At 38.4% G+C, this 14,718-nt stretch overlaps 1 protein-coding gene across 1 annotated transcript in view; it reads right to left on the bottom strand.

Annotated features, from left to right (window-relative positions):
- Positions 1 to 2,827: 2,827 nt before the first annotated feature.
- Positions 2,828 to 14,718, bottom strand: part of LOC121387437 (caspase-8-like) — a 109,971-nt gene continuing 98,080 nt past the window's right edge. Inside the window, exons 5-7 of the mRNA XM_041518553.1 lie at positions 7,698 to 7,997; positions 5,663 to 5,798; positions 2,828 to 3,520 (exon numbers count right to left, since the gene is read on the bottom strand). Coding sequence (XP_041374487.1) covers positions 3,388 to 3,520; positions 5,663 to 5,798; positions 7,698 to 7,997 — 569 coding nt within the window. The 3' untranslated portion in view covers positions 2,828 to 3,387. The remainder of the gene's footprint in view (positions 3,521 to 5,662; positions 5,799 to 7,697; positions 7,998 to 14,718) is intronic.

Here is a 14,718-nt window from a genome sequence, read left to right as displayed (position 1 = left end):
AGCTTGGTGGTTACCATGTTGTGTGTTGATAGACTTTGTGGAAAGACATACTCCTTATTTTGATTACAAAAAGTTTATACGAAATACAAGCAGACTCGTTTTTTAATTGAACCGAAGATGTTATCAGTCTGATATTCACTGGCAGTTCCGGTTTTGCTGAACCGATCAAAGTTTTAATATTATTATTTTAATAAAGATTTCAAGATATACGAAAAAAAAAACAACGTTTGTGTGATTCCCTAATGTTGAAATAATTTTTTTGTTATTCTCATCTTCATTGAATGAATCGATCGCTGTGATAAAATAGTATCGCCAACTGATAAAAAGTTTCGTTTTTGTAGTGGCGGTGTATATATTATCTGGCACCCAAGATGAATTATTTTAATGCTCAACACTACCACTTTCATTGATTTTATAAGCGGTGATATCCCCCCCCCCCCCCAAAAAAAAAAAAAAGAAAAGAAAAAAGTTTACAATATGTTATAAGAACTGCTGAATAAACAGAATGACAGAAAGTAAAAATCGTCAGTTACAATCAATTGTATCTATAACTGAGGATAAAATATCAGACAGTTAGTGGAAACAAGACAGAGACCGTTCTGATCACGTGACAAATTTGACAAATTTGGCACCAAATAAGTGGGGGGTTTTCAGTCTGAGATTGCCGAATCCATAAAAAAAAGAAAAAAGTTTTCATTGCTTAAATAAAATATAACGTTTATTGTTTGTATTAAACATACAAATGGATACAGGTATGGGACAAAATAGAGGCTGTTGAAAATACTATTAAATTACGTTACGGTAACTGTCGTAAATGTTTCGTCAGTTGCTTTTTCGTACACAACGCGGCTTGTTTCCTTTGATGTCCAGTAGGCAGACTGATCGTTGTTTTTTTTATGTGTCGAAAAAAGTGTGCATTTGGAAATAGCGGAGATCGGTGCTGGAAAATATAGTAGAGTGTTGGAAAATAAAGAGGGGCGCAGAAAAATAAAGGAGGGCGGAGAACGTGAAAGGAGGGCGGCAAAATACAATAGCAGGGCGGGCCGCCCCACTTAAATGGAGCAGCGAGAACACTGATTATATATATATATATATATATATATATTACACCACACACACACACACACACACACACACACACACACACACCATGGAATGCTTAATGGTTGTGCATAATATTAATAATTGCAGGTAGATAGTCGATCGTAACTATTAAATTTTAAATTGCACATGAAATTGTGTCCGTTACACTGACAATGACACTGTTCCGATTTGTTTGCGAGTCAAGACAGTAGAAACCTCATCTTTAGTCGAGGAAGTGAATTTCTGTATCATTAGTTTCATTATTAACTACTGCGTAGGTCGTAGTTAATAATGCAGCTAGCAGTACAGAAAATTGCAGCTAATCATTTAGTCAAATTAATGTACTTCCATTCGTATACAGTGATATATACACAAACATGCATATTACTTTATTAAGGTGCCGTTTTAACGTGTTCGTAAGTGTTTTTGTTGAGCACAAAACATATTGTACATTTTCTTTTCTGTAAAAGAAGGAGATTGCACACAATCTAACGAACAGTAATAGTAATAGAAAACTTTATTAACGTCAAAAATTAAAAGAACAAGTCGACAACTGCTCCACAATTCATTAGTAACAAAGGGCCTTTGTTGCAAGCGACTGGAGCGCAACTCGCCGGAAATAATTTAGTGGCTAATTGGGACCCCTTAGCACGATGACAAAAAAAGGGCAGATAAGTATGTTTCTAATAGAGGCTATAGTGTCAGACCCGAAATATAAAAAAAAAATTATAATAAAATTGTTGCCAAGAATATTGAGCTCATTTTGGAATGGGTCCCTACGCACGTTGGAATAGCCGGCAATGAATTAGCCGATGTGAATGCCAAAAAGAGCTTGCAGGCAGTAACTGTCGGTGTTTGAATAGATTATAATTTCAATGAAATAAACTCTATAGCTGAACCACACTTTGGGCACCTACGTGGTATATGAGCATGTGAAAGCCTTACGCACGCAAAATTGCTATTGAAATTGTTTTGTTTGAATATTATTAATGCACCTGTATGTTTTTGAAGAACATTTTGTGATTAAAACATTGTACCTTGACTTTCAAGTGGCAGGGGCAGAACCTAAGGCCAAACCGCCTACGCCCTATGGTCCCAAAAAACCCTAACCACCTGCCCTGTTGAATTACATAAGTTGTTTTTATTAAAAATCTAAAATATGTTTAAAATATGGATTAAAAAATATGAAAACACAATAAAGGAGCGAGCATGCTAGTAACCTACATAAAAGAGGGAATTACTGCTAGATAAGCCCCCCCCCCCCCCCCCCACACACACACACACATAACCGAGCAACACACACCCTAGCATATGAAAACATATAACTTAAAACATAAACACAAAACATATAACATAAAACATATATAAGAATTGTTTCTCATTTTTTAGGAATTTATCGATGTATAAAAGTCACAAATGGTACAAGAAGTGTACCTTAAAACACTAAAAAATAATTTCTTTCGTTCTTACCGTCAACCATGTTCTGTAAATAAGCGTAGGAATACATGTATACATACTATTGGATGTTTTGGGTTTTTTTTTTAACAGAATAAAAACAAATAAAAAATATATTGTAATTTTTTGTAATTTATAACATGAATATCTCATCCAGTTTCCCTTATTTTTTTAATCGAGAAAACAGGTCACTTCCTTGTTCTATTTTTAAAACGATCACCGAACTGGGTCATTGGGCTTCTCGCCCATCCAGTTAAAAATAGTTCCAAACGATCTTGGTCTTCCGTGATGACGTATTTTTATGAGCTTTATGGAAGGATAACGCTTGGTTTTCTAGTGACGTCAGCCAATCAGAATACAGTAAATCATATAAATTCGGAAAGTTTGTAATTATAAACACATAGCTAAAAGAAAGCTTTTATAATATGTTAGACACCAAATAGCCGTAGTTTAAAATGTGCCGAGATGTTTTTAAACAAATATTACTTTCACTGTTAAAAACTTGTGATGTTTAGTACCACTATAATTTTCACGCATCTTTAGATAATATAATAATAATATCTTCAGATGTTCCACAATACGTCCTTTCCACATTTCACAATGCTAGTATCTATGCTGTCTGAAGTCAGTGTTCGAGATAAATATTTTTGGCCAGTATCCCAATTGGATACTAACATTTCAAAATCTGGTATCCCACCTGAAAATTTAGTATTATATGGCATCCTGGTGGGATACTGGATTCTGGAAGTCTGGTATCCAAAATTAAATTCTGGTATCCCCGGGATATCGGGATACCGTTAATCTCGAACACTGGAAGTGTGTATATTCTAGCAAACCATGAATGTCCTTTCATCTGAAAATCAACCTTTTCCGCAGCGTGTAGAGGGGTGCTGGCGACTGTTTGTACCGGCCACCGTCCATCACTGCATTGGCCTTACCCACTTCGTTATTCACCAACAGCAGCAGACTCAAAATGTCTTCCCTGAACAAAGAAAATTCAAATATGAACAAAAATATATTCAGTCCTCTAAAAATTTTAAATTGGCGTAAACCATTTATGGGTTACACAAAAAACAACAGCAAAAATTCAGGTAACCCATTTCATTTCTGTATAACCCACCATGACGATGTAAATAATGTCCTGAATTTAATATGCGAGAAAAAAAATGGGTGACGCAAAACTAGATTTGCGCGAACGAAACGATTGTTCTCGCAAATTTCAGAGGCCTGGGGTTGCAAAAAGTGCCAACTCTCTTGATAAATTTTTGTGTGTAAATATTCTTATGGATGAGTTAATTTTTTTATTATATACCTATTCAATCTTACTATAGTGATAAAGACATTTTGAAACCGTGTGATAAATATATTTTGTATTGCATATATGTGCGATATGGACCGGAACTTTTAAATGAGGAATTCCCTTTTTCTTGTTACTGCAGTTAGCGCCTTTTATTTACTGGTCATATATGATTTACAAATGACGTCACATCGTATTTGAAACATTACACAAGGCTGCCGCAGAGTATGATTCTTAACGTTAAGTAAATCCATGAAAGGAGTTTTGATCATAGATTTAACAGTGTTGTTATAACATTAAATTAAAAACCATTTTTGTAAAATATAAAAGAAGGTATGTAATATATACAGAACTTCACATACGTGGTTTTTGCTTCCTATTTATTGCACTCGTTTATTTTGCAAAAGAACATACCACTCGACCAGTACGTGGTCTCGTGGTATATATTCTTGCACAAAATAAAAAACTATTCCCCGTCTTGGATTTTGAATTGACCCGAAAAATAACAACGTTTGGTCAGGGCCACGAGAGGATCATCTGGACCAAGTTTGGTTGAAACCTGCCTAGTGGAACGTGAGATGTAAGTAGAAAATGTGAAAAGTTGCCAGACAGCGAATCATCACATAAGCTAATAATGAACCTACCAGGCCTAGCTCTGGCATTCACCAAATTTACCAACATGCGAACTTTGAAAGCAGCCGGCGAATTTTATTTTAATTTGGCGAGAAACATTGAATGTAATAATTGACTTTTTTTTAAAGAAAATAACTGTTGATTTCTGCAATTTTTTAAGTTTATTACACAATTAGCTGAAACGTTTTGCTCACCCAGAACTAGTTCTGGCCTGGTGCTTATAAAACGTTTATAGAGTCTAGACTCGAGACTCTATTAAGAGTCTGAGACATGAATGTCATGGTAACGCCATACAAATTGTATGCATGTGACGTCATTTGAGATTGAGTCTGAACTCTAAACGTTTCATAAGCACGGGCCCTGATCTACCCTGAGTTTGCTTCCACCGTAACAGGTTCACGACTATCACATGCTTTATGACCACTAAAATTACATATTAAAAATCTATATAAACAATGTGTTGGTTGTCATCCTAATGTTTGTAGTAGCCCCAACCAGATTAAATCCGATTTTACTTTTTACTCAATACTTTTGTACGTCTACTGATTATAAACATATATATTACGAATTAAAATGAAAAATGACTGATACAAACATGAACACACAATTGCAAACACATTGAATATACAGACAATGGTATTTGAAACAAGAAAATCTATTAAATGTGTTGTTTTCGTCGGAGTTGGGAAAGGTTCTGTTAGACGGAAACATCTTATAATGACTGCAAACTCAGGACAGTGCCTTTAATACGTCCTGCAAACTCAGGGACAGTTCCTTTAAATTGGAGAATTCACAATTAAGTGATTAAAGGTACAGACCCTAGTTTCAGCCCAAGAAAATGGACACTAAGTTAATTAATGTACAACATCCAGCACATCTGGATAAGGTTACAGTGGAGAGACGCTAAAACCTGCCATGTTTAAATGGGCAAATACCATCTCAAAGCAACTAGAGCATGGTTTGATAACCATTATTTCTCAGACTAACGTGCATTTTTAGAATGATGAAAAAATGCATTTTGAGGCATTACAAAAACCTGGATGACCAGAACCACTTCAGGTGTACGAAAATGAATATTCTAAATGATAAAATGTATGTACTTCTAATTTAAATAATCCAAAAACGGCTTTAAAATTGAAAAATATGTTGGGAGTGTTTAAAAACTAGGGTCTGTCGCTGTAACTGATAGCTTACTTCTTAGCATATTTGTTCAGCATCTCTGTCAGCTTGGAGATGTACCAGGATCCGTGCGACACAGACCCTATCACAGTGACGTATTCGAACAGAAAATCAGCGTCGTTTGGAATTCCTTGCATCAGTGGTGGTGCGTCTACAGTGAAAAAAGAAAGAAATGTTTTATTTAATGACACACTCAACACATTTTATTTACGTTTATATGGCGTCAGACATATGGTTAAGGACCACACAGATATTGAGAGAGGAAACCTGCTGTCGCCACTTCATGGGCTACTCTTTTCGATTGGCAGCAAGGGATCTTTTATATGCACCATCCCATAGACAGGACAGCACATACCACGGCCTTTGATGTACCAGTCGTAACCAGAAATAGCGCAATGGGCCCACTGATGGGGATCGATCCCAAACTGATCGCGCTTCAAGCGAGCCCTGTACCACTGGGCTACGCCTCGCCCCTCTAAGTCGACAAGTTCGTATGCACTGTCTGTCTGTATTTCTTGACCTGTGAGGATCGGGCATCACATTTCAGTGTTTGACAAATGTTTGAGAAAGTCACTGGCCCTCACACAAACTTTGGTTAGTGCTTACATGTATTATAGTAATACAATGAAATGAATGAATGAATGAAATGAATGTTTAACGACACCCCAGAACAAAAACAGGACTCGAACATAACAATGGCACCGACAACAATTGCTGTCCTTGAGATATAAATTGCTGTAGGTCAGGAACATCACCGACAGCACAAAAGTGCCATCGGTAAAGCTCCTCAATGATGGCAAATTTTTTACATTAGCTGCCAGTACAGTATTTCGGATTTAAAATTTTGGGCAGTATCCCACAGTTGAATACTAACATTTCAAAATCTGGTATCCCACCTGAGAATTTAGTATGCCACTTAAATGAAATTCATAAATAACATCGTAACAAACTTGGACGACATTGTTCTCATTCCCAGTCTATTGCTATGCCGCAATCGAAATCACGGAATTCGTGAAATTCACAATCAAACAGAATTGAAAAATAAAAACGCAGGATTGAAAAAACCAACTAAATAATATGGTATCCCGGTGGCATACTGGGTTATTGAAGTCTGGTGTCCAAAATTAAATTCTGGTATCCCCGGGATATCGCGATACTGTTAATCTCAAACATTGCAGTAAATAACATTAGTACATTTAAAATATGTCTACATGCAGCAAAATAACCTTTCAGTCTTATTTTTCAGTTGTCCTGGCCAGGCTTTAAATTGCCATCGGTGGGCCGTTTCACCCACGGCAATTTTGTTTTTATACTGCTGTGAGAGACCAATTCTTAAGTTTGAGCCCTGCAAATCTACATATTGGCTATTGGGCGTCATATAAAAGGTAAGCTAGTGTATGGAAATGTTTATAGTAATACACGTAATACAGATGAATGTTTTCACTAGCCCAGACCAAACATTCACTAGCCAGAACCAAGGACCAGTGTATATTTTTCGAACTTGGAGAATAACTAAGAGGCTACGACTAGAGCTGGGCGGTACTGAAATTTGAGGTTCGGTATCGGTATTGGTATTTTGGGGGTGATTTACCTCTGTATCGGTACGGTATTTGGTATTGTCACAATACCAATACCAATAGTGAGCAGTATTTTTGCCATACTCTGCTTTAAATGCATGCCTGAGTTAAGGCTCACCCGCTAATTTCATCAACATACATTTAAATTCCATACACAGGGCTCTTATTTTATTTATACCGAACCCATTTTGCGTTCATCAGATATATTTTTAGTGCTTTACTAAATGGCGGGAAACATTTTTCAATACTGAAATTTTGGTATTTTGAAATTTGCTTGGTACGGTAAATCAGTATTGACATGATACTGATACCGAACGGTATACATGGTATACCGCCTAGCTCTACCTACGACAGATTACAAATTACCTGTCCCAAGTGTTGTAAACCCTGGCCCTGAATTGATTAGAAACTGTCAGTAATCAAAATTTTTAAAAACAAAATGTTCACAGAGAAATATTTCGTAAAGTACGTACCATGTTGCTTCTCTCTCCCTTGACAAGCCTGAATGAAAAACAGCTTTGGTTTTCCTGCCAGGGATGGACATGTCTGCGATTTGAACGGACCCGTGAGGTCTGTGATGCTGAGCAGTCGACCATTACTGCCGTAGAGCTTTCCTTCTGCTCCGTGAGATAAAATACAACAGACAAAACAGTCGAATGCTGAATGGTCTTCCAGAGAGACTTTAGATGCGAGACGAGCCATATCTGTATCAGTCAGGTCCGTGTAACATTTCACGATGAACTGCAGTCTCTGAAATGTGTCTTGTAGTTTTTCTAAAAGCAAAAATGTAAAAAACGTCGATCATTTTCTCTTTTATGAATAGTTAGCCTGACCTCAAACAAATGACATCCCCCCACCCTTCAGGTATGTCAGTAAACTGGTCCGAATATCCCAACAGCCAATCCCAATCTTCCAACTATTCCACATAAAAAGTTAGTTTGTTTTGTTTAATGGCACCACTAGAGCACATTGATTTATTAATCATCGGCTATGAAGTCAAACATTTGGTAATTTTGGGCCGGGCTATACAAACAAAGGGGAAAGAAGGAAGTTTCAGACATGTGACCGGAACAGGAAGCAGAAAACTCACTGGAAGATAGCGTAGCACATTAGAACGAAACCGTTCCTAAATACATGTGTAAAGTTCTGTATTTCACAGTGGCAGAACGTAGAAAATTATCATATTCAATTTTAGAATTCCAAGTGTATAATTATTTCATTGAAATAAAATACTATGAAATAACAATCAAACTCTTTATTCCGGAAATTTTAATCCACGGAATAGAGGGAATTCCCATTTTGTGGTTAGTTTTTTTCCCCCATAATTTGCCGAAAGCGGGAATCGTCACAATCTTTAATACATTCAATTTATTTGTTGAACATTACATACGACCCCACTTGATCTTTTCTGTGACAGCCCAAGTCTTGATAATGGACTACACATATATATAGTAATAATTCATTCATTTCAACTTATTTCCGTGCTTACATCCAATCAAGGTTCAACCACGCTGTCCTAAGCACACACCTCAGCTATCTGGGATGTCTGTCCAAGACAGTGGGTTAGCTGTTAGTTGGTTTGTGGTTAGTGAGAGAAAAGAGGGTGTAGTTACCTTACACCTATCCACTGAGCCCTTAAGAACTCTGGGTTGGAACTGGTACTGGGCTGTGAACCCTGTACCTACCAGCCTGTAGTCCATTGGCTTAACCACTGCACCACCGAGGCTGGTTGTAGTAATAAAATAACATACTTGCATCAACATCAGTTCCCTTCCTTGAAGGCATCGCCTTTGAATGTGGATCATTTTGATCCTGATGAAAGTCTCTGTTGTTAATTATTAAACATATTCCTGAAATAAAGAAAATACCACAGATATATCACATAAATAAAAATATCTGTTAATTATTACACAAAGAAAATTTGAACACTCATTAAAGGGACACACTTTGTTTCAACTCGTGAAAATTTACACTACGTTTAGTTAATTTACAAACCTGTAACGCATTTGGATAAAGTTACAATTGAGTGAAACATGAGTTTGCGACTTTAAAATGGTGAAATACCCTCTAAAAATAGACTAAAACTCGACATATGGTTAAGGACCACACAGATATTGAGAGAGCAAACTAGCTGTCGTCACTTTAATGGCTACTCTTTTCAATTTGCAGCAAGGGATCTTTTATATGCTCCATTCCCACAGACAGGATAGTACATACCACAGCCTTTGTTACACCAGTTGTGGAGCACTGGTTGGCGGGAATCGATCCTAGATCGATTGTGCATCGATTGGGGGTTGGTGGTTGTGAGGTACCATAACAATGTTATGCCTAGTGGGTCTGCAGAAGTTTCTTGCATTGAAACTAAGTTTAAACAGGAGTGGGAATTGGTGAACTGTAAAAAAGAGGAAATCTAGAGGTGTCCTGGAAATTCTCGAATTCCTAGGTTAAAATCTGTGCCATCTGACACATTTTGGAGGAAAGGTCGATTAAAATGTGAGGAAATGCAATGTTACATGAGAGAAAAACACCCGTTTAAATAAAGTTTTACGTCCACAACCCTCACCTTGACTTTTGCAGGTCTTTGAAAATTGCGAGAATGGTTATTTCGTTCACGCATTACTCTTGCAAATCAATTTTTTTTTTTCATAATCTATTTTTTGTTGACGCAAAATCTGGAGCACCATTTACTTGGATATAATGGGTTACCTGGATTTATTTCTGAGTAACTGATAAATGGGTCACCAGGGTTCACGCAAGGGGGCAACATGGGCAAAAGAATTGCCCTTTTGTACTAAACTAGTCAGGCAGATTTTCTTTCAATTCTCAGAAGCCTGCTTTGCTTTTGTTTCTGGGGACATTAAAACCTTTTCTTTTTTCGTTTGTCTTTTTTTTAAACTTAATTTATGGGTTGTGAGTATTGTAAAATATTGCCAAACATCGATGGGTGATGAAATATAGAACAGCTGTTACCTCTAGGCACGGCATCCATCTTGTAATATGGGACGGTTTCGGGATCGACATCGATTCTGTCCAACTGCATAACTTGAGAACCGGAAGGAAGGAAGGAAATATTTTATTTAACGATGCACTCAACACATTTTATTTATGATTATATGGCAACAGACATATGGTTAAGGACCACACATATATAGAGGGGGGGAAACCCACTGTCGCCACTTCATGGGCTACTCTTTTCGATTAGTAGCAAGGGATCTTTTATATGCACCATTCCACAGACAAGATAGTACATACCATGGCTTTTGTTACACCAGCCGTGGAGCACTGACTGGAATAAGAAACAGCCCTATGGGGCCACCGACAGGAATCGATCCTAAACTGACTGAACATCAGGCGAGCACTTTACCATGCACTTACCACTTGAGGATCTGAAGATTAACAACAAACGTTCAGAAGGTTGAGCTGGACAGTATACTGTATATACCATTCGATATCGGTATGATGTCAATACCGATTTACCGTACCGAAAAATATTCGTTATAATCGACACAATTCCCCACCATTCCTCCAAAGCTATGTCGTTTTTTATTCCCAATTTTGGAGTAAAAAATTCCAAATTTATGGAGGATGCCCCTTCATACAACATGGTGAAGAAGTGGGCTGCTGAATTCAAACGTGGCAGGGAGAGTCTGGAAGACGACCCCCATCCGGGAAGGCCAGTCACTGTCACCACAGGAGACCATTGCCAAGATTCATGACATCATCATGGCAGACAGATGAGTAACGGAGCGTTACATTGCCACTGAGTTGGGTATCCCAGGAACGCATCAATGAAAGTCATCCACAACGAACTTAAAATGTCCAAGGTGTCAGCATGTTGAGTCCCAAAGCTCCTTGGACCTGATCTGAAACGGACTTGGCTCAACATGTCAAGGGAAAATCTTGCCATTTTTCTTCGACGATTTGTGACTATGGATAAGACCTAGGTCCATCACTTCCAACCAGAGATGAAGCAACAATTGAAGCAGTGGAAACACCCAGGTTCTCCGCCTCCTAAGAAAGCCAAGACTGTTATGTCTGCAGGCAAGGTGATGGCCTCCATTTTCTGGGATGCAGAAGGAGTGCTGTTGGTGGACTACCTAGACAAGGGTCACACTATCACCTGGGCCTACTATGCTGATCTTCTGAGACAGCTACAGGCATCGAAATAAGTCGAGAACGGTCGTTCAGGTTACCGGGAGGTTACCACATGTAAGAAAAGTCGAGAACTGTGTTTCGTTTTCGACAAAACATTCAACGAACAGTAGTTTCATTTCCGAACGTAAACCAAGCAATGTATTCCGGACTTCCACGTTTTATTTTCTCGTAAGGAATTGCATCGATGTTCGTGCGCACTTGTGCAATTGAAAGCAATTATAGTCATTCCGCGTTTAAGCAGCGTCCACTAGATGAATTTACTTCCGCGTTTCGTTTTCTTGTACGAAATTGTACCGATGTTCATGCGCACTTGTGCAATTACAAAGCAATTTCATGAATCCGCATTTAAGAAGTGCCCACTAGATAAATTTACATCCAGATTTCATTTCTCGTACCGATGTTCACCCACACTGATACAATTTGAGAATGTCCGCGTTGATGTTGGAACTGATAATAGAGTTGAAAAAATAAAAAGAATTGACTGCTCGGCCGAATATTTATATAATTTGGAGCATTTTAGAAGGACATGCAGTCCAAAAATAAATAAGAGAAAGAAGAGAGGATCGGACTATTTAATAAAAAAAATTTTTTAAAGTAATTTTGAACAGACAGTGACATCTGAATTGGGTATTGTATACAAAGGATCATAACGTCCCCGCATACAAAGGATCATAATGTCCCCGCATACCAAGGATCATAACATCCCCGCGTCAAATCGTCCCCGCATACAAAGGATCATAATGTCTCCGCGTCAAATCGTCGCCGCATACAAAGGATCATAACGTCCCCACGTCATATCGTCCCCGCATACAAAGGATCATAACGTCCCCACGTCAAATAGTCCCCGCATACAAAGGATCATAACGTCCCCACGTCAAATCGTCCCCGCATACAAAGGATCATAACGTCCCCACGTCAAATTGTCCCCGCATACAAAGGATCATAATGTCCCCGCATACAAAGGATCATAACGTCCCCGCATACAAAGGATCATAACGTCCCCACATCAAATCGTCCCCGCATACAAAGGATCATAACGTCCCCGCGTCATATCGTCCCCGCATACAAAGGATCATAACGTCCCCGCGTCAAATCGTCCCCGCATACAAAGGATCATAACGTCCCCGCGTCATATCGTCCCCGCATACAAAGGATCATAACGTCCCCGCGTCATATCGTCCCCGCATACAAAGGATCATAACGTCCCCGCGTCATATCGTCCCCGCATACAAAGGATCATAACGTCCCCGCGTCAAATCGTCCCCGCATACAAAGGATCATAACGTCCCCGCGTCATATCGTCCCCGCATACAAAGGATCATAACGTCCCCGCATACAAAGGATCATAACGTCCCCGCGTCAAATCGTCCCCGCATACAAAGGATCATAACGTCCCCGCGTCATATCGTCCCCGCATACAAAGGATCATAATGTCCCTGCGTCATATCGTCCTGGCGTACGGAGGCTGTGCGTTATATAAGCAAGTAAATGGGGTAGGTGGAAACATCAAAGAATTAGCCTTGATGTCACGTAACATGTAACAATGCATGCATTACTTCTAGTGACCTAATACAAATATCAGCTGAGAGACGTGACTAGAAAATATTTCTGGCACTCGTCCTTTGGTATATGTTATAGATGGGGTTTCCCCCGACATTCTTCTTCTTAAAAACAAATCCACAAAACAACTCATGTCGGTAACTATTACTCCAGTACTCTAATATTTCTTATCACATACCTATTCAATCTTACTATATAGGGCAATTCCACGATAAGCAGACAAAGACTCAAAATTTAAATATCAATTATTTTAATGAATGAATGAATGTGTTTTATGATCAACAATATGCTGAAGTTCATGGATAAAAAAAACAAATTGTCATTGAGGTTGTTGCCAAAAAGATATTGCATGCTGAATAGACTCCTATTATTTTGACAAATAAGAAAGTTTAATGTCTTAGCATTAAACATATTTATTTTTGTATTTTGTATATGTGGTATGAGACCATGTAAAAGTGACAGCTGTTTTATTAAATCAAAGTTATCTTCCCTTTCTATTCGAAAATAACAAATAAAGGTTGCACTATACCAATTAATTTCTGGCTGGGTCGATGTTCGAGGTGCACCGAACTTTTGATAGAGAAGTTAACACCACATGTCCTGTGATTGGTTATAAATGTGAGTGTGTTGGTTGTAAAAAAAATTAGTTTCATCTGGGCTAAAAATGTATGCAATTTTATTTGATGTAGTACCACCGTGTCAAGTAGCCTTGTGCTTGGAACATGTATGGGGTACCTGTAAAAAAAAGTACTCGGTGGCGTAGTGGTTAAGCCATCGGACTACAGGCTGGTAGGTACAGGGTTCGCAGCTCGGTACCGGCTCCAACCCAGAGCGAGTTCTTAAGGGCTCAATGGGTAGGTGTAAGGCCACTACACCCTCTTCTCTCTCACTAACCACTAACAAACTAACAACTAACCCACTGTCCTGGACAGGCAGCCCAGATAGCTGAGGTGTGTGCCCAGGACAGCGTGCTTGAACCTTAATTGGATATAAGCACGAAAATAAGTTGAAATCAATCAATCAATCAAATTTTGTGCGAAACTAGGGGTGTTGCAGAAACATCTGGTTATACCGAAAATGAGCCATGAAAGGTACCATTTTCTGCAGTTAATACTTTGAGGTAGGGGTTGTAGTACTGATATTTATGGGTCAAAGTTTGGTTGATATATTGCATATAGTGTTTTTAAACACGAACGTTAACATGGTCGCCTATGGGATTTTAATTGGTATAGTCCAACCTAAAACGGTTTGGCAGTTACACAGTACTCACATTCAAACAGCATTATTTAAGCCATAGCAGGGCAGTTCTTCTAACATGCACATGCATAAGTAGGTCTCTCATACCAAGTATCTATCGACCACGGCATTGGACACAACAGCACCTTTAATTACTCCCTAGTGTAAAACATAGCGGAGTATACCATATACATATACATGAAAGACTGTAGAACCCAATCAAGTATACCATTCTTGCATTCCAACCAGAACTCCCAGGGTAAACCATGGCAAGTTCCGCTCTCTAGGATACCACCATATAAGAGCAAAAGGAAGCATTAATATGAGTATACATGATAACCGAAGACAAACTGCTTGCATGGGTAAACCATGGCAAGTTACGCTCTCTAGGATACCACCATATAAGAGCAAAAGGAAGCATTAATATGAGTATACATGATAACCGAAGACAAACTGCTTGCATGGGTAAACCATGGCAAGTTACGCTCTCTAGGATACCACCATATAAGAGCAAAAGGAAGCATTAATATGAGTATACATGAT

This window comes from Gigantopelta aegis, chromosome 13 (genome assembly GCF_016097555.1).
Source record: "Gigantopelta aegis isolate Gae_Host chromosome 13, Gae_host_genome, whole genome shotgun sequence".
Classification (NCBI taxonomy): domain Eukaryota; kingdom Metazoa; phylum Mollusca; class Gastropoda; order Neomphalida; family Peltospiridae; genus Gigantopelta; species Gigantopelta aegis.
The sequence above is the reverse complement of the archived record's forward strand: the minus strand, read 5'-3'. Positions and strand labels throughout refer to the sequence as shown.